This window comes from Pinus tabuliformis, chromosome 7 (genome assembly GCF_031772625.1).
Source record: "Pinus tabuliformis cultivar Carrire ecotype Pingquan chromosome 7, CPIR1, whole genome shotgun sequence".
Classification (NCBI taxonomy): domain Eukaryota; kingdom Viridiplantae; phylum Streptophyta; class Pinopsida; order Pinales; family Pinaceae; genus Pinus; species Pinus tabuliformis.
The window spans coordinates 1830805655-1830827052 of NC_142293.1; the positions used below are offsets into that span (position 1 = coordinate 1830805655).

At 39.8% G+C, this 21398-nt stretch overlaps 1 protein-coding gene across 1 annotated transcript in view; it reads right to left on the reverse strand.

Moving 5' to 3' along the window:
* Positions 1-21398, reverse strand: part of LOC149255725 (uncharacterized) — a 105398-nt gene that overhangs the window by 40891 nt on the left and 43109 nt on the right. The window contains exon 6 of the mRNA XM_089455119.1: positions 18989-20558. Within this exon, the coding sequence (XP_089311245.1) occupies positions 18989-20558 (1570 nt within the window). The remainder of the gene's footprint in view (positions 1-18988; positions 20559-21398) is intronic.

Consider the following 21398-nt stretch of genomic DNA (forward strand, 5'->3'; position numbering starts at 1 on the left):
TAAAATAAACCAAGATCTTGCATTTCACTTGTTTTAGGTATTGCATTTCATATAGGATAGTGAAGCATCCTAAAGCAACAACTGTTCATCTGGTGGCTTGGTAGATAATTCACATAAAGCAAGTATTTTGACTCCATTTAAGGCACTGGTCTTTCAAGGTAATCTAATCAAATCTCTAAACTTGCTAAATTAACCAAGTTGCTAGGCCATTCAGTTGTGTCTCCCGGACTTGTCGGTTGTCGACGGGTCTTTCATCTTCACATTTCATAGGGACTACCCCCCATAGCCTATTGTAGGGAGATAGCTAGAACGAAGAGGGCGGGAATCAACCCCCGTCCTGATCGTTGTTGCATCTTGCCTGTACAATTGAGCGATATCATGGCCTAGCCTCACTCCTATCCAGGCAACCTCAACCTACCCATTTTATGCTTTGTTTAACCTTGGATGCCCTCCTTCCTCCCTCGAATAGTCTATTCCACACTTAGAATGGTTTGCTCCTCACTATCGCCAGGATAATACTCAGTACAACCTCATTCTTGAGGCTTTGGGCTACTTCCAACGGTCACAAACAAGCATCCTCTTAACACAAAACCCTCATCTAGTGGAAGGAAGGCTATTCGGCCTCCTCTGAGCAAACAAAAGACCTTAAACAATTAACTCATAGAGCTCGGTCCACTTGATCTGCTCCTCGGCATATCCCTAACAACCCTTTATTAGGTCTTAACAATCTCGTTGTCTTCTGCTTGAAACCCTTTGTGCTCCTAACTATGCCTCCTTGTGCCCTCAATCTCCCTGGTCTGAGCCTCGGTCCTTCTTCTATTGCCTCCCTTTGAGCTGCGACTAGCCCTAGACTCTTAGACCAGGCTTCGACTTCACCTTAAAAGATAAACATCGCTCTCCAAAACAGATCTACTCGCCAAAAACCCCTACTCGGCTGTCTCAAATAGTTGCGGCTACATTAGTGTCTGCGGCCTTCTTGGACATAACTCGACTTGTTCCTAGGGCTCACTTCTTTCACACATGTTGTCCTTCACAAGTGTGTCTAGGCCTCTCCTTTGGCCTCTTATTTATACTTTAGTGTGAGTGATCTTGAGGGTTTTCCTTATCCCTCAAGAAACCCCTATTTTACCACTGAATCACAAATTAGATTGAACAATTAATTAACTTGGGTCTCAAGCCCACTACTTTGGATCAAAACCCCAACCACTTGGGTAACTTGCCTAACTAACTCCCTTTTGGTGGGATTTCTCCACTCGCAAAAACCTTCTGAGCTACCCAAATTCCAACACCCTTGTCAAAGAAGGGTGTATTTATGGGCTACAGTGAGGTCTCAAAGGCCTACCGAGTCTACCTTCCAAGACAGAGGAAGGTGATCTTGAGAACTAATCATCCCGACCCACAGGAGAACTAATCATCCTGTTCCATAGTCGCCACGAGGTGTCACAGGGAAAGGTTGAACCTGTCACCCTGTACATAGCACACCACTAGGGGAGGGTGAGTCGCCCTGTGGTCGTATGTCGCTCCAATAAGTACCCCAAGCCCTCCGGAGCTCCCAAAGCTCAGTGTATGCAACATGTAGGACCCTTATACGAAGGTCTCTCAACGACTCCAAGTCGTTCAAGAAAATCACAGATTTGACCTTTCCCCAGAGGCTTTGACAAAGTGTCTGCGACCTGTACATCAATCTCAATGCGATGGAGCCTCCTCGCTCATTGACTTACCATATCCCAGATAAGGTAGTATCTAATGTCTATCTGCTGGAGCAATCATCGAATACAGGATTCCTCAATAATCGAATCCCCCCCTAGTTGTCACAAAGAATCACAGTGGTATTCATGATGTGTACAAACAACTCACTGATGAGCTTCCACAACCAGGCAGCTTCACACGAGATCATACTCGTAGCTATGTATTCAGTCTCGGCGGTGCTTATAGCAATCGACTTCTGCTTCCTACTCATCCATGATATCGAAGTAGAATCCAGAGAACCAACACTAAGAAGTGCTCTAGCGATCCTCCACACTGCCTGCCCAATCAACATTCGAATAATCATGCAGCTTTCATATTTCCGGCAGTGTATCTCAATCCATGAGAGATTGTGCCCTGAAGATATCTCAGAAGATTCTTGGCACCAATCTAGTGAGGCTCAACCAAATATGAGCTCACCATGCTAACTGCAAAGCATATATACGGACGGAAGTTCACCAAGAACATCAATGCAGATGAGTTTATGAAACTCAGAGGCATTTCCCAAATCTGGTCTGGCATCACCACCATATAACTTCTGAAAGTTAAGATCCTCGAGGTAGTCACGGGCTTGCAGTTTACCATTCCATATCTGGAATCCAACTCCCTCTTACTTCTGCAAGTGAGAGGGTCTGCACCTGTCAGAAATAGGTCGTCCTCAAAAGGTGCCGGTATGAGAGGTCTATCATCCACAACCTTCGAGCAATGGTTTGGATTGGTTTCACTCCTAGTGAATCTCAGCTTCATCAGACAGCTATCAATTTTCTCATACTATGCCCGGGGTGTTATACTTCAAGCCATAGAGGGCTTTCTTCCACCTGTATACATGAGATTCCCGATCATGAATCTCAAACTCCTCGGGTTGTTCCAAACCTGTGGACCTGCTACATGAGGGGAATGGTCCCCTTGTAAGATTTTCCTTCGGTACATCTCAGACATGTACCTTCATGCTCTTCTTGAATTCAGGCATCTGAGTCACCATCTGACTCATATCAGGTAGGGCCCCATAAGTAGACCTTCGGTGCTATAGATCAGATGTGTCAATTGATATGGTCCCCAATGGACCATCCTGCAACTTGATACAAATTGCCAACCCTGAACTCAAAATCATCTTTAGAAAGTTTTATTTTTTAAACACGTACCTTTCCATCGATGAATGCCACCCTGAAACCTTTGACTTCCATTGCCAAAATGGACACTAGGTTCTTCTTGCGATCAGGTACATAAAAGAGATTCTGTAAGTGAATCGAGTTACCCTCATTCAATTGAGAGGTAACATTCCCTACACCCTTTCCGGGATAGGTGGCACTGGCTCCAAGTATAATCCCTCTACCAAATTAGAGAGAGCACCCTTCTATCTGATGGAGTGCATTAAAGCGCTACAATCAATAAGCCAGATTCCCAAAGAACCTGAAGTAGAGGGCCAATACAAGATAGCACTTCTTTATCTTGTCAAAAACAACATTTGATTCTTCATACCTGGGCTTCCTTGCTTTCTTGAAGAGTCAGTCGTTACCTTGATGACCTGCACTGTCATTCCTTTGATCATTGAAGATGTCCCTAGAATGATTGTTATCATCATCAAGTGATGTGTCCCTACCATGCAAACACTCCTTCGCATAATGGTCGAACTAAGATGTCTTTCCTTCCACCCTAAGATCTAGTCTTCCCAATGAAGAGATCTTTAGGTAGGCCATATTCTGCTGCACCATTCTGATAATATTCTTTGCTTCGATTTCACCCTCGGTGAATTTGAAGAGGGATGAGGAACCCATTTATCCTTTTGTCCTTTCCTAACTGTTTTCGGTGATTGCTCTTTCACTCTTGCTTGGGCATTCTCTTCACCTCACCTTTGATACCATGTTAAGTTTAGGTATGTTCTATGCTTAGAGCAATTTATTTCAATTTTCACAGTTAGCTCAATATCTTTAGCAATCACATTAGCATTAGAGTAAACTGCAGATAGAACATAAACATAAATCGCAGAAGACAAGCCAAGACAAGAGAACACAAGATGTGGCGCTATCCAGGGAAAAACCCCAATGTGGGGATACCCTTGATCAATTCTTCTTATATGTTCTTCAATAGTTCAGTGGAGAAAGACAGAAAGAGATAGTACATTTACAACAGAAGTCAATACTTCGACTAATATATTATCTCTACATGAGATCAGTTGAAGACATGTTGCTTCAACTGATTCTCCAAGGTGACTCATTCACCTATCATGTGTTGCATCTCGTCCATATGCTACACCTCACCGTGTTGCACCATGCTGCACCCATCATCACAATACTGGACCTCATGTTGTTGTTGTCCCAGTGTTTACCTAGTGCCACGGCTACACCATGCTATGCCCATGTGCTTGCTGCACCATTGTTGCTTTGTGTCCTAGCTACATCAAGTATTATACTGTTGTCCCATACAACACTCTACTTGCAGTTGTCCATGCTTTACCATGTTGCTATTGTCCATGATTCTTCATGCTTGCAACTGTCCCATGTTGCATCATGTTTTACCATGCATGCTATAATACCTCATCATTGCCATGTTGTCCCATTGCAGCACCTATGTCTAGCAATACTGATCATATGTATTGCTGCCCATTGTTGTTATGACTGTGTTCAGGTTAGGGCTACCACACAGTCAGGAGATAAGTCCTTTTAGGACTGCAATTTATCTTGAAGAGCTTTCCCTCATGCCACGCTGCCCTTTGAAGGTGTTGTCCACCCTTGACAGTCCTTGACACAACCTCAGTTGTGTGCTCTGGCTTGCAACCTAGCACAATAGCTAGTTGTAGCACTTCGCCTTCCCAAATGATACCCAAACAATAGCGTTTCTTTCCTCATGAACTTGGGCAAGCTAACAACACTTACCTGCACTCAAACGCATACATATACAGCCCTAAATCTCTCCTCCTTGTGACTGCAGCTTCCCTGTCTTGCTGCTGTCCATGCCCACGTTCCTTCATGCTATGATAAGGTCCCTTCTGCTACGAATGAAGTCCTTCTTATGTTGCGGCTAAGGCCTTGACTCAGGGCTCCTCTTGACAACAGTTTAGGGCTTCCTCTTGACAGTGGTTTAGGGCTCCCATTAGCTACGGATAAGGGTTGTCCCCTTGCTGCGGTTAGAGCTCCCTTTGCTGCAGGTTAGAGCCTTCCCTTTGCTACGGATTATGGCTCCCTTTGCTGTGGATCAAAGCCTTCCCTTTGCTACGGATTAGGGCTCCCTTTTTTGTGGATTAGAACCTTCACTTTGCTGCAGATTAGGGCTCCCTTTGCTACGGATTAGGGCTCCCTTTGTTGTGCATTAGAACTCTTATTGATTGCAGCTAGGGCTTCTTAGATCTACGGCCAGATCTCCTCCAAGACTGCGGCTAGGGCTCTCCTAGATGACTACGTCTAGGGCTCTTTTAGATGACCCTCTCCACTGTGTCTTCCTTGAGAGAAGACAAACCCAAAACAAGTGGAGAGAGGGAGATCATGAGAGTTGTGTTCTCAAATATTTATACAAAAACGTGGAGCACATGAGGGGTTTATTTGGTTGTTGGCCGACCTGGACGAATTATCCCATAACACAAATAAATTCATATCTCCATGAATACTTATAAGAATCGGATGATCTTTATATCAATCCTACACCTCTCAATGAGAGGGATCCAAGAAAAATATCAACTGCCATTAATAAGATATCCCACATGGAGTTTGGCCCTAGTTGCCAATTTTAACATTATCTCTCTCATAGCTCACTCCAACCAAGTCTTCTACCATAAACATCGTCCTTTAGTTCCATATGCCCAATATTGATAAAGGCACTAATCTATTTTGTGTGTCAATCTTTTACAAAAATTAAAACTCTAAATTTTCTTTTTTTACTTTTTTAAGGGTAAATTAGGGTTACATTACGACAAAATCTGCATTAAATAGCAAAAATATCTTGAATATAATATTCATAGGGTTAGGATTTGCATCTATTAAATTGACAAAGCAAAATACAGGTGTGTTGAATATAGAAATGCACAGGTGCACCCAAGAGAAAATGCCAATCATGAGAAAAAAACACAAATATAAGTACCCTTAGGGTTATCACACTTTGTATTACAAATCAAAAAGATCACAAGATGAGATGGTATAAATGAGAGCTTGCGTTGAGCATTCATAAACTACTGAAATGAGGCATCCTCCCAAGAGGGGTTATGGGCACACACACCAAGAGGATTAGTAAGCCTACATATCAAGTTTGACTAGGTTCAGCCTTAGCCATCATTACAAGTAATGACACATATGAAAGGATTTTGACCACATGTACACTGTACAGATTGTGTTAATAATTCCAATAGTTAACAGCCACTTTGTTTATGATTCTCTACTATCAATATGAGTGGATCAAGAGTCATCTAGCGCTACAAGGAGTTGCTTGGACCCATTTTGTAGTGCTTCTAGAGTAGTTGTCACTTGTTAGTATGTCAAAGACTGCGTTTTGGCTTATCAGGATTGTTGATGCTCCAAGCAGAATTCTTTTTTTTACAGAATTATATTGAGCCAAGGATAATTTTGTGCTATCTCAAGATCTTGTTTCAAATAGGTCTTACAACTATGGGTCTGTGGGATTGGTGCCTTCAGAAACTTCATAAACAGCTCCTCACAAGGCAGTTCAAAGCAACGTTGCAAAGAAATATGTCAAAGATGATCCTCCAAAGCAAAGACAAGTCTCTTCTTCATGTCGGCTCAAAGAATGAATTTTGGTGCACTTAAAGTCAAGTCGGCCTCACTAGCTCAAGTCAGCCCAAATAGGAGGGCAGACTCCTATATATAGGGCAGTTCGACCTCACAAAAGGATCATCAAGTGATCTCTGAAATCAGCGAGAAAGAGAGTCAAGAAGGAGATGTGAAGAAGAGCAAGAAGGCGCTACTAGGCCAGCAAAGAAGGAGAGAAAGGAATCCGAGTTTTGAAGGACTGTTTTTGGTCCAAATTCTGTCACACATGCGAAGGAAGAAGGGTATTTCTGCAGTCACATCAGGTTCATAAGTGCAGCAACATAATAAATTTTGATTGGGCTAAGAAGATGCTCCTAATAGGCCTAGATCTCAAGCAGGTCCCACCTAAAGCGAAGAAAGGGAGCAAGTAAAAGGGTCTATTTCAAGCCCTAGATCAGCCACACATGCAAAGAAATCAGAGTTGCAGTAAGGTTAAGAGGATCAACCTCTAACTTGAAGATATACCCCAAGAAAAGCCTCATTCTCTGGTCTAAGTATCAAGGAGATGGAAGACTGCCAAGCAAGGTTGAAAAGGAAAGGAAGATACCAAAATAGAGGTCTCTAAGGAGACCTAGGGTTTCTGCAGAAAGTGCCATCAGTTGTCGGAAGAAGAGCGAAGGAAGAGGCTAGGGTGCAGTATAGAAGGAGGCATCAGTTAAAGGACAAAAGAAAGAGAGATTATGTCTTGTGCTTGGAGGATCTACTTGTCAAGGGTCTAGGGTTTGGCATTTGTCAATTGAAGCTTCAATAAGAGAAATTTGCAGAAGGGTTTTCCTCTCTAGGAGAGAGAGAGGTTTTGCCTTGGCTGAGAGCCAACATCTTGTGTTCTTGTCTCTTTTGTTTTTGGTAACTGTTTGATGAAGTAAGAGAACACACACTAATAATAATAAGAGAAGATTGTGCTAATAAGAAAAAGTAAAAAGTACCTCACAAATAGTTATCATCATCAGAAGAATCTCATCCTAACCTAGATGCCCTAGATTCTTCAACACAGCAAAATTAAGATACCACCAAAATATTGGTAGAAGTCATCAAACATCGTCTAGAACAAAAAATCGTGATTTCACAATCTTTTCATGATAAAATCGAGATGTTTGTAACACTGAAACTTTAAAGATGTTCTCTTTCCAAATAAGATGACAGTTGTTCCATGGATTCTACAAAATTATCACATTTATTATGTCTCTTGTGGACTCCCTAGGGAAGCCCAATTCAACAAACTGGTGCAGATTCTCTGGTCTTTTATGTGTCAAAGTATGGGGATGAGAGAGGACTTCCCATATTCCCTGGGATGTGTGTATCACGACCAAGGAAGTGCAAGATTTGGGCCTTATTGATGTTGTGTCCTAAGGGAATATTCGTGTAGCTAAGTGGGTGGTGCATTGTTTTCAAGGCTATGTTCCCTTGCAAATTTTACTATGGCATTGATTCTAATCAGCTTACCATATTCTTAAGGTTTGAGGTGATTTTGGCTAATCTGATATTCTCTCCTTCCCGTGCCTTCTCAGTGATTATGGGTCCTTCATCTGCAAAAGTGTAATGTCCTCTTCCAATTAATTGGCCAAGGGAGGACAAAGTAGTTTATCCAACCCCATAGGCTATTGTCATTGATAAGGGGAAAACCCATTATCCAATGTTTTGGGGCAAAAATGGGAAATTTTAGGTAGTTGGGGCCAAAAAGCCCAAATTGGGGGTTACACTTGTAACCACTCACAATAGAGAGAACCCCATGAGGAATCTATAAATAAAGGAAAGATAGAATCAATTGATCATCATCAATTTGGATTGAATACTTCTGTTTTTGTGAGCTAAGGCTCTGAGGGTTTTAAGACCCCTTCTCCTTGTCTAGTTTTGGTGGAGATGATCCCACCCTAGCTAATATCTACTGATTTCAATGGTGAAAGATTCCACCCTAATCAGTCATCTCTCTTCATCCATTATCTGTTATCATTCATCTAGGATGGTCTATTGATTATTGATTTGGCACATTAAGGAGATTTCTGGTCAAGCTAAAGGAATCGATCTGTTATGAATAAAATATATTAAATATAAACAATAATGATAATCGTAATAATGATTAGTTAATTAGTAATTAGTGTTGAAGAGGCATGTCTAAATGGGACATGACTTTCCATGAAGAGGCACCTGCCTAGTATATAAGCAGACCCCTCACTCTCATTTGTAACATTATACTTATTCATACATCTTAATATATATTCTTGTATCCTAAATGGAGATCTACATATTCCAAGTATTCTAGAGTATTTAACTTGAAGAACGAACTTTGTTCGTTCCATTTGGTATCAGAGCAGTTCGATCCTCTGGCTACTCAACTGCTGCACAAGAGTCTCGTTCTCTGATTGTGGCCTTTGGCCAACGAATTTTCGTCAACCTTGTTGTCGTCATAATCGAAGTGTTTCACTATCCAATTTCGGTAGATTCTTCAATATATCATGTCCTACCATATTGGCTTAACCTTGCCAAAAATTTTGGACCAAACCGAAGGGGCACTACTATCGTCCAAATCATTTATGCCATATGGTCATGACTATTGAGGTCAAGTCGTCATTTCTTTAAAAATACACTACAATTATATTCTTTGGATCGCAAAAATAGTTACCATATACTTAGTCGAACCATATAAAGGATAAATACATAAATTATAATAATTGATCTCAAAGTTTTATGAGGTTCTAAAAGAGTAATGTTATTTATTCCTTTTTAATTAAAAAAAAGGGAAGAGATTTTAGAAAAAGATTAATTAAAAAGGTTTTTTCTAAAAATAAGGGATTATATATATTTGCAAGTACACACAACATTGAAGTAAAGTAAAGAGGTATTCAACCGTTATTGAGGGTTTATAACAAGCCAAGTTGAATCAAGGAGAGGATCTATAAAGTTAAACAAAAAAAAAAAAAAAAGTAGTTGAAAAATTCAAAAGTATTAAGTTCTTTTAAAAATTAAAAAGGAATAGAGCCACATATTTTTATAACGGTAAAAGGGGATTCCTTGGAAAAAAAGGGTGTAAATTCCAATTCAAAATTTTAAAGGAGTTATATTTAAAAAGAGGTTTGAAAGAATAACTTTTAAACCTTTAATATAAATAAATAAAAAATAGGAGGGAAATTAATATAAAAATAAATAAATTAAGAAGTGGATATTTGAAGAGAATTATAAAAGAAGTAAAAAAAGAATATATTCGTATATTCAAAAAGCTCGTATAAGAAGAAAAGGAAGCAGTCAAGATGAGTTCCACACAACAATCATTATTTTGGACTAAATGTCTGTTTTGTATAACATACATTGAATATCCTTGGATTCATAAAAATTGTGAATTATGTTGTCCAACATGTGGGAAATTATGTAATGTGGAAGAATGTCAAGATGATATATTGATGCAAATGACAAAACGAGATGAAAAACTTGCAAAAATGTAACAAAAATTACCAAAAAAAGACTAGGAAATTTTGCATCTAAGGGACCATAGCCAAAAATTACTTGTGAAGGTCAAGAAGTCTAAGGAATGAAAGAAAAAATTAGAAGAAGAAAAGGGATGTGTCGAGAATAAATTCAAACGAGATTTTATCAGAGAAGGAAGAAGAAAATTTGCGCTTAAATGACCTTAACCAAAGGTTATTGGAACAAATTAGAGATCTAAAAGATGAGAACTTGAGAAGCTTAAAAGTCAAGACATTGAAAATAAAGTTGATGAATAAGAAGCCAAAGAACTCTTACATCTGAGAAACCATAATCAAAGTCTACACACTCAAATTAAGAAACTTGAGGATGACAAGAAATCATTAAAAAACAAGTTAGAAGAATTACTCACGAAAGAAGTATCAAAGTCTTGAGACATAACAGTCCAAGTCAAAGAAAAGGAAACAAACACGGATCCTATTAATCTCACAATTCAGACAAATCCAAACCCAACTGAAGTAAGGACGTACTTAGAAGTTGCAGTTCAAACAATGAAAAACCCAGGTGAAGACTTTGTAACCAACTCAACGACATCAGAACCTGAAGTAAGTCTAAATCTTGCCACACACATGATAAGGGAAAGACAAACTCCTTATCTACATCCAAATCACAAGAGTAGAGATTACAATCAGTATGCATATCTGTATCTCTCAAAACAAAAACAACAAACTTATGTTCGGAAGGATACTGAAGTGCGCACAATTCAATGTAGTGATAACAATTCATCACAAGTTTCTAGTAATCGAAAGATTCCACAAAAGATTAATTTAAGATGGTCAAATCCTTTCTCCATGCGACAATTTTATATATCACTCCAAGGATCATATCAACTTGTATCAACGAAAATGACAGTTCTGAGACGAGAAGACATTCGAAACAGAAAAAGAGATCAAGCCTTTTCATCAGCAAGCTTTGAGGACAAATCTTTTTGAAGAGGAAGGCAATGTTATGAATAAAATATATTAAATATAAACAATGATGATAATCGTAATAATGATTAGTTAATTAGTAATTAGTGTTGAAGAGGCATGTCTAAATGGGACATGACTTTCCATGAAGAGGCACCTGCCTAGTATATAAGCAGGCCCCTCACTCTCATTTGTAACATCATTCTTATTCATACATTTTAATATATATTCTTGTATCCTAAATGGAGATCTACATATTCCAAGTCTTCTGGAGTATTTCACTTGAAGAATTAACTTTGTTCGTTCCAGAGTCTGTGGCTCGTTTGAGGACAGTTTGAGGTTTGTTTGAGGACAGCAAAGGCGCAGTACAGCCGTAGGGCCGCAGCTGACCACAGCCGCAGTCACAGGGCCGCAGCCACAGGGCCAAAGTCTAACTGTGGACAGTAGGATTTGAAAGCTGTTATGTGGGTCAGTTGTGAGACATTGGAGGAAGCACGGCATAATCTTGAGTTCCGATTGGTTACGCAATCCCCACAGCACAAATCAGGGCAGCTTGAAGAGTGACGAAACCACAGTGAAAGGCAACATTAGATCAGCAAGCTCGATGGAGTATCACTGAGGTAGCCGGGTCACAAAATCTGGCCAAACTATTTCTGAGGACAGTTAGTAAGTTGATACTAGAAACAGTTGGATTTATTAGTGTTTAATTGTTGCTTCAAATATATTACCAGTACCTGTATTGAAGAGGCTAATACTGTATGGTGTAACATCCCTAGTAAATGGTTGTAAAATTAAAACTAATACTACTTGGTTACAATTGAAGTACCCTGTTGATGTCACTTGCTCTTTCCTGTAACATTACTATTATTTGGCAAAATTGTAAATGATACTGTGTTATTACTAATTAGTGCAATGCATTCATGTGTTTATGAAACCCTAAGGGTGAAAAATTCCCTTGGGACACTACAAAAAGCATGTGGGAGGTATAGAAGGTTTTTACCACACTGGGTCAAGTGGAATTGATCAAGCAATGGTGCGAGACGAGATTTATCTTGGCATCCTATTTGGAGTTGGAATCATCAGGATCAGTGTATTGTTGAGTATCTGCGGTTCCAAGCTCACAAGTCAAGAAAGAAGGGTGTTTTCTTCAGGATAGATCCTTGGGCTCTTTAGGCCATGACATGGAAGTACTGGAAATCGCTAGCTCATCAACAGGCATTCATGGCTTATCATAAGCTGGTTATCAAGGATATTATAGGTTGATTCCTTCTACGAGGTTGCATAAGCTATATATCAATATGCAGAGCCCCAATTGGGAGGATTGAGGGTGGAAGTTTGGGAAGAAGATTCAGCATTACGACTCCAAAAAGATGTACTCGCTTTGACAACAGAAGCATCTCCTTTCCCCTATTCTAAATATGAGATGGACCTCCGCTAACACTAAGGATATGCAGATTCATGAGCTACACAGTGTTTGGTGTCTTAGTCTCATTTACAAATTACAGCTCTTTGCATGGCATGTTATATATCCGGGGCTGCCATCTAAAGCTCGTTTGACGAAGAGCACACTGAATAATTATCTTTGTTTAGTGTGTGGTCATCCAAGCATGGTGAGATATATTCTTTGGGACAGCATGTTCACCAAGAATTGTTTGAATATGTTTAGGAATAACACTTGGTGTTGTTTTAGGGGCAACTCCATTGGCAAGCAGCATTATTTGGAGACTCACGCTACCTCAAGCTCTTTGGTTTTTTGGGCGTTTGGGATTGTCGTAGAATCATTGCACTGTTCACTATTTGAAGGGTACAATGCAAGAATTTTTTTCTGATGAGATCAGTATGTTTCAATCTTTTTGTCATGTCTGATGATAAGAGGTATCTGTCCAGTGGTTAGCCAAAGCATACCTTCTTATCAAAGATGCTAAAGAATTAGATTCTTCAGCTTATTTTGATTTTATTTCTGTCCTAGTAGCGCTGAATAAGAGGATATGATCCATCTTTGTATATACCATTCTAGTTTTGACTCCTGTTTTGTAAATAATTTTCTGTTAATATCAGTGTTCCACGGGGACTCGCCCCCCCCCCCCCTAGGGGTCTAGTTTCCTCGCTCCCTCGCACTCCGGGAACTTGGGGACGAGTAGGGGACGTTTCCCCACACTCCCAAAATGGAGGAAACTCAGGGGGACGTGCCAGGGAAACGTTTCCCTTCCCTGAGGAGTCGTTTCCGAAAAAGGGGACGTGGGGGGACGTGGGGGGACGTGAGGGGGCGTGGGGGGACGAGGGGGGGCGAGAGGGGGCGTGGGGGGGCGACGGGGGGCGAGAGGGGGCGTGGGGGGGCGTTAATGCATTAAGAACCATTTTTATTAATTAAAATCTGAATTTAATCTTTAATAAGGGGTTAATAACTTAATTAACAACTTAATTAACGTTTAGGGTTTTGGTCCTTGGAAAATGGCGGGAAATGGCGGATTGGTTTCAGGTTATAAAAAAGGCACGCACCCTGCACCATGAACAACACAGCGTTTGCAAGTTTGCTGAGCGTGTTTCACTGGATTTCCGTCAACAATTTATCATTCCAGAACTGAGAACTCCGCCCTCTGTCTGGTCGAGCAGCACCCATCGTTCGCAGCGCTGCGTGTTGAGGAGCGGACTGCTACAGCGTAAAACTTAACGGGTTAGTAAACGACTGCGATCTTCAGCTCCTGTTCTGCCATTTCATCTTCAGCTCTTGTCACAAATGCGACCTAGAATTTCTTAACAAATGCGACTTATACTTTCTATTTACCTTAAACTGTAGGTATCATTAATAAGTGAGGCGAAAATTTGATAGTTTATGCGGAAAGTTTTCAAGTGTATAATAGCCCTTATAATGAAGTAGATTCAATGCTCGATGATGAAGTAGGGGAAATGCGGTTCAATGTCGCTAACAGTTCAATAATTTTTTGCGTGCCTTTGTTTGGGTTGAAGTCTGAAAAGTCTGAAAATTTCTTCACGGTTATTTTTTTTCTTACGCCGACGCAGCACGCAAAGAATAAATTATAACTTTCTGCAAACATTTCAACTGTTTCTTGGCCGTTATCACTGATTAGAAATCGGGATGGAAATTCAAATTGGTTGACGCTGAGTCTTTTTTACTAAAATCCACCGTCTTCTGTACACCACTTCTGCGTTGTGCTAAACTAAATCACTAAAAATGTCCTTGGCTTTTGTTGTTAAGATGCTTGTATTAATTTTCAAATCAGTTAAAACTTGTTTGGCTTTTAAGACTAAAGTATGGAGCCACTGAATGAAATGCTGGTTGAATTGTTTTCCAACAGTTATCTCTAAGCTGGAGCTTTCATCCTACAATCACTTTAGACTTCTGCAGTATGATATTTATAGTTGCCAACTGAGTTTTGCTTGTAAGAGTATACACCATTAATGAGGAATATGGTTTTACCTTAGTTATGGACCTTTGGGCACCCTAAGGATCCTTTTTTCAGTTTTGATTTGAATTGTGTGTGCATCCACATTCATTTTTTCCAAGGGAATAGATTCCCCTCACCGTCCTGCACTTAAGTATTCAGAATGTGGATGCTGGTTCCTTGCCAATGCCCCATGGATTTGCCTCCTCTTCCCCAAGTTTCCTGATGGAGGGCGGTATCAACCATTAGCGACAGTAGTCACTGGTAACCCCTCAGGACATGGTGGACATGTATCCCTCTGCACTGTGCATTGTGTAAAATTTTCAAGCTTAGGTGACTGCTCTCCTAATGTGCTGTCATTAAATAACTCCAAAACATAATTTATTTAAAGACAGAAAATTAAATTTCTGAACTTTGCATCAGTCACACAAAAGCCGAAAATGACCGATGGAAGAAATAAAAGGCACAGATTTCTCCTCCTAATCAGCTTTCCATTTCTTTGCTGACAAAGATGATCTCTGCTGCTTGCTTGAACCAGCAGCTATATAGTCAATAAAGCTCCCAGATCTGAAGTGTATGTACTAAAAGGGAATGAGGTTTGAACTGTTATAAAGGAGATGAACCAAGACTCCAAAAGGATGAAGGAATGGACTAACGGGCATGAATGAGATGAATATAATATATATATAATTAACATTTAAATTTTGAAAAGCTTATTCTGACTCCTGAGCAAGAGTTACCTTGATGGTTTATGTCACAATGTCAAAAATGACTTCACAAGGGGTAAATTAGTGGGAAGAATGTATATTTAATATTTATTCTCTCTGTCAGTCTTTGTCAAGTCTTTTGGGTTCTAGTCATCATTACTATAATGCCTATTTTTATTCTCTGTGTCCCTTGTCAAGTTTTTTGGATTCTAGTCATCATTACTATAATCAGTTTTAGTATGCTTGTACTGTGCCCAAATTAAACTTTAAACATTAAAGTTGTTTTGTTGCCTAATTGTGAAACAATATGCAGTATGCACTGCTCATCATCTTTGTTGTAAACTTGTATGGGGGCATGCAATATGTAATTAATAGTGAACAAGTTAGTACACTAAATTTCCAGCCACCAAATTCTCTGGATTTTTGAATCTTAATGAATTATAATTTATGTAAATTAATGGCCAGAAATAATATATTATCATTATGTGAATTAAAAAAAAAAATCAGTGTTCAAAACTTGAAAACTTCAATGTGTGTGGCATGTGCTACACTGCTATGGCTGTAATGTTTCTAATTTTTTTATTTATTTTTCATTTCAGGTTGCAACCTACAGGCTGCAACTTACATTTTGACTTGCCATTCAACTTGCAACTTACAAAGTTACAAGTTACAACTATGAGTCAAAGTCAAACTTCTTCTGGGAACAGTGAGAATCAGAACAGTGATGGTAGCTACCACTATAGTGAGCCACATGATGCACAGGAAGAAGTTCAAAGTGGTCACAGACTCACAAGGGGGCAAGACACCAGAATAGGCATGGTGTAGATTCTGGAGGCCCGCCAAGAGAGCTGGAAAAATTTGCAAAGGGGACATTTAATCCTCTAAAACCACTTCTAATCTATGCAACTAGACTGCCGAAAAAGAATCCAAAAGTTGGTGGTGGCTCACGTGATTGGGTCTGCAATATTTGTAGGCATCACTTTGTTGGCAGCTATACCAGGGTGAAGCAACACATTTTGGCTATTACAGGGAGAGGAGTGAATATGTGTTCCTCAAAGAACTTGGATTCAGCTCTGAGAGAGCAACTTTGGAGGCTAGAAAGGGCATCCACTGGAAAAGGATTGTTCTCTAGTAGACATATTGATCCAGCTACAAATATTCCTCCATCCAGTGCTTCATCAAAAAAGACAAAGGTTTCCACTGGTGCATCTCGTTCTTCTGCAATGGGTGGTACTGGTACAGTGTCTGGGATGTACAACATTCTAGATCGAGATGACACAGATGATGCAATTGGCAAATTTCTTTTTGCTAATGGGATTCCCTTCCATGTTGTTCGTTCTCCTTATTACAAGGAAATGGTCCAAGCAATTGCAAAAATAGGGCCTTCATATGTACCACCCGGAGAACATAAACTACGAACAACAATTTTGGATAGACAAGTGTCCAAAATTAATGTACAGAAAGAGAGAATGAGACAAACATGGTTGAGGTTTGGTTGCTCTATTGTTATGGATGGATGGACTGACATCCGAAAACGCCCACTAATCAACATCATAGTGACATCTTCAGAAGGTCCATTCTTTCTTAAAGCTGTTGACTGTTCTGGAAAGCGCAAGGATGCATCTTTCCAATTTGAGATTCTTCGAGAAGCTATAGAGGATGTTGGGCCTGATAGTGTGGTGCAGGTTGTGACAGATGCAGCAGCAGTTTGTAGATCAGCTGGGTTATTGATTCAAAACAAGTATCAACACATTTTTTGGACTCCTTGTTGTGTGCATGCACTCAATAATGCACTGAAGGACATTGGCAAGATTCAGTGGATATCAGACTTGGTGTCAGCGGCAAGAGAAGTGCAGATGTTTATCTGCAACCACCACACCTCCTTGGCTATGTACAGGGCTCACACGAGGAAGGAATTCCTCAAGCCCACTGATACTAGATATGCTAGCTATTTTCTGTTATTGGAGAGGATGATAGAGGTACAAGCACCTCTACAATCCTTGGTTGTGAGTTCAGAGTGGGGAAGGTGGTCAGAATCAAAGACAGACACCGGGAAGAAGGTCAGGCTTCAGGTGTTGGACAATGATTGGTGGGCAGATTGTTCTTATTTGGTGTCATTCTTAGGCCCTATTGTGGAGGTCATTCGTTACACAGATTCAGATGCTCCTAGTCTTGGAGAAATTTATGAGACCTTTGATAGCATGTTGGGTCGTGTGAAGGTAGCCATTCAGCAGAGGGAGCCCTCATTAAAGTTCTATACTTCCCAGATTCGACCCATCATTCAGCGTACGTGGGATCGCATGAACACACCTTTGCACATGGCAGCATATGCATTAAACCCAAAATGGTATGTTGAGAGACCTAGGAGGGTGCCTCCTATTGATGATCCAGAGGTAAAGAAAGGCTTCCTAGATGCAATTGCAAAGATGTACAGTGAGGAGCAGGGGTCAAAATTTCGAAGACAGTTTGTTCAATTTGCATCTCTTAGTGGGCCCTTCAACACACGTGGTGCTCGGGCAGATCGCATAGATCTAGCCCAAGATGACCCAATTGGTTGGTGGAGGATGCATGGGGATGATGCTCCAGAGCTCAAAGATCTAAACATGCGTTTGTTGTCTCAGATTGCTAGTTCCTCTGCAGCAGAGAGGAATTGGTCCACATATAGCTTCATCCACTCTATCAAGAGGAACAGGCTTACCTCTAGAAGAGCGGAGAAGTTAGTTGCTGTGCATAGTGCCCTACGTCTTGAGCATAGGAAGACACCTGAGTATTTGAAGGGACCAGCAACACGATGGGATGTTGATCCAGAGGATGATGCACAGGTAGATATGGAGGAGAGACTTGATGAGAGACAGATGGGGTTGGTTGGTGTGCCACTTAGCATGTTTGAGAATGCTAGTGATTCAGATTCAGATGGTGATATGGTTGATCCTGATTTATTCATGCAGCAGCTGGATGCAGAGACTAGCGGGGCATTACCTTGAGGCTTGAGCATTACCTTGAGGCATATTTTGCATTATGCTTGTTTATCTTTTGATATGTTGATGTTCTCAGTTCTTATCATTTGTGTTATCAGTTATTCAGATTCTCACTCTATAAAATTTTGACTCTTGATGTATCAGACTTGACTTTAAAAGTTTAATCTTTTATAATTCTATAAAATTTGGACTCTTGATGTATGATGTATCAAACTTTACTTTTATAATTTTAAATTTTTATGTTAATATTAAATATTCGCTGTTCAATATTCGATGTTCATAGTAGGATACTAGGAAGTGGAACATCAATATGGTTTAAACTTTAAACTTTAATGATTTAATCATAATGTATGATCATTGATGTATGATTATAAATTAGAATTTTAAATTTATTATTTTATATGATATTATAAATTTGGATAATGTCAAATGATATTCATATCAATGATCATGCTTTGCAGCTTTTCAATTCAAACCAATTTAAATTGTCATAGTGGACTCAATTAATAAATTATATTTTATATTTATAAATTTTTAAGACCCTGAAATAAATTATATTTTATATTTATAAATTTTTAAGACCCTGACGCTCCCCCACGTTTCCTAAAAAATGGTAGGGAGCTTTTGCATAGGCCGCTCCCACGCCCCCTCGCCCCGGAACCTTGATGGAACATTGGTTAATATAAGACATATTTTCCAAAAACTTAGCCAGTCTCTTGTAAACTAAATTTAAATAAAATTCAAACCTGGTGATATATGCCTTAAACTTACATTATTTGCAAATGTAAATGTAATTGAACTTATCAAAGACTACTTCCATGTTTTATGCTAGTCTTAGATGAGCGCATGTCATAGACAGTTCTTAAGAAGAAATAAACATATAGAATTTAAGGAAACATTTTTCAATTAACAGAACTTGTTTTCTGTATTAAAAGGAAAAGGCATATTTCCTATATGTCAGCAACCTGCTATGCTCAAAATATTCATTTGAATTTGTTTCTGGATCAAACATACCTGATCCAGAGGTAATGGCATTATCAATCTTATCAGCCCTTATTAGTGCTGGCCTGATAATCGCATCTCTCTCTAATGCAGTGGTCTGGAGCTCAGTGATCATGGCATCAGATTTCTCTTGTTTTTCATGTACTTCACTAGGTTGATACACTTCAGATCTCTCACCACCAGCTCTGAACTCTACTACAGAGTCTTTGCTTGAGGTAAAATCCACAACGGAATTATTAACCAGTAAAGCATGCTGACTCTCCTCACAAATACTAACACAACCTGTCTTTTCTCCCATGGAACTCACCTCACCTCGTCCACTTCTTCCAGTTTCTACCAAAACTTCAGATTCACCTGCTCTACTTTCTGCTCTATTTACAGAAACATCATTCCCACCAATGTCACCACGACCATCAGTCTGAGAACCACTTACTTCTGGACAACCATTCATTCCCACACTACCAGTAATAATACCTATTCTACCCGTACTGATAGTTGCAATGTTTGTTCCAGTACCCTCTTCAATGCCTTCATCACTCTTGCATGAAACTTGATGTACATTATCCACACTCTCGGTAGAATTTTCCGTCCTATCATGGTAGCATGTATCAACTGCATTCACAGAAGAAAACCCGTGAAATTCACTACTGGCAAGTTCCTGAACACGTCTTTCACCAAAAGCAGGCCCATTCCACCTACGCTTGTTTCTAGTATTGTCTTCTCCATCACTGAATCTTTCAGATGTCTTTCCTTGACCAACATGAGAAATGCCCCTGGAAACTTCAGAGCTGGCTTCCATTCTCTTACGTTTTGATGATCTTGCAGTGTCAATTCCTTCTTTGTCAACATCTGTGCTCTCTGTATTTTCTCGTTTGTTCTGCGTAGAGCTACCATAGTTTCCCTTACTTTGAACATTGTTCCGAGGTTCATGCGACTCTGATGTAACCCAGTCACCAACTTCACTGCTGCAATGAAATCCATGTTTCCTTTGTTGAATAATAGAAGGCGAAGGGAGTTGTGAATTAATACTTTGCTTCGTTGGTGGAAGGCCCCCTGCTATTGTGAGACTCAAATCCAATATCCGTTCCTCTGTGACATCCTTCTGGCAGCTGCTAGTCATGGCCTCACTAGCATCATCCAGGTATTCCTTACCTTTAACTTCACTGGTCGAAACTCCACCAACACAACTTGCTGCACTCATACCACGCATACTGCTATCATTGTTTTTTTTGCAAATTTCTTGTGATTCAAGTGAACCATTAGTTACAAGCTGCAAAGGTCTATAGACGGTAGAGAAGGCCCACATTCCCACACTGGCTCCACAAAGGCTGCAGTCAAGAACCACTGAGGCTGGCTCAGGCTTTCGCTGAATACCAACAGATTTGTTCTGTGATGATTCTATGACTTCATTCACCCCAGGTTTTGATGAAAGCTGAATGCTGGGACTGTGAACATGGACCAGACATGGAGATGATTCTCTAGGACATGCATCTTCAACAGGCTGAGTAGAACGATCCTCACAGTCAACAACATAAGGAAGCAACCTCAGTTCCCATCCACACAAGCTAATAAGCCTTTGACCCTGCCCAAAACTTAATGTTAGTTCTCAGAAATAAAGGCAGAGTTTAGACTGTTATGGAAATTAAAGACCAACAGAAGGAAAGAAAGTACATACTACAGATCAAGTTTCTATAGTTCAAGAAACATACACATACTGCAAGCTCCGATAGTGAATAGACTAAGCAAGGTAATTGACATGTAAAAAATCTTGACCATTCACAACATATCATAGTAAAATACATAACCTTCAAAGAGTGCAATCCAAAGAAAGGCTGGAAAATGTACATCAGTATTCTTTAAAGTAATAGTTATTAAAATGAATTTCCCTTCACCTATCTTCTAGTCATCACAACAATAGGTTTGTTAATGCGCCATATACCCTATGACATCTGTTGCACACTGCAACCTACACAAAATCCACTAGCAATGGGCAGCACATGAGGAACCTTAGATAATAAAAAATGGTCTGATGATTGAGCATCAATTACATGGACCAGAGCTAAATGACCACCTTAAGGTGTGATTTGTCTTTCGTTGAATATTATACGCTGTTCAATCACTAATGCTGGTGCAATCACAATGCTTTGCTTGTGGGTACAAGCCTACAAGATATCATTTCATCCTCCATTCATTCATAACAGGTATACAACTATGCCTCTAAAAAAAAATGTAACTGACCATATGCATCAAAAGCAGTGTATCAAGCAAATGATACAATGATACAAATAGATGTTTCAAGGCAATGATCAATATGATATTGTATTTGGCAGAATTTTGTTTTCCAACACATCAAAACATCAGCAAAACTATTTCAAGGACACAAATACCAGGATATTGAAGGCTGAAACCATATCAAGAAACA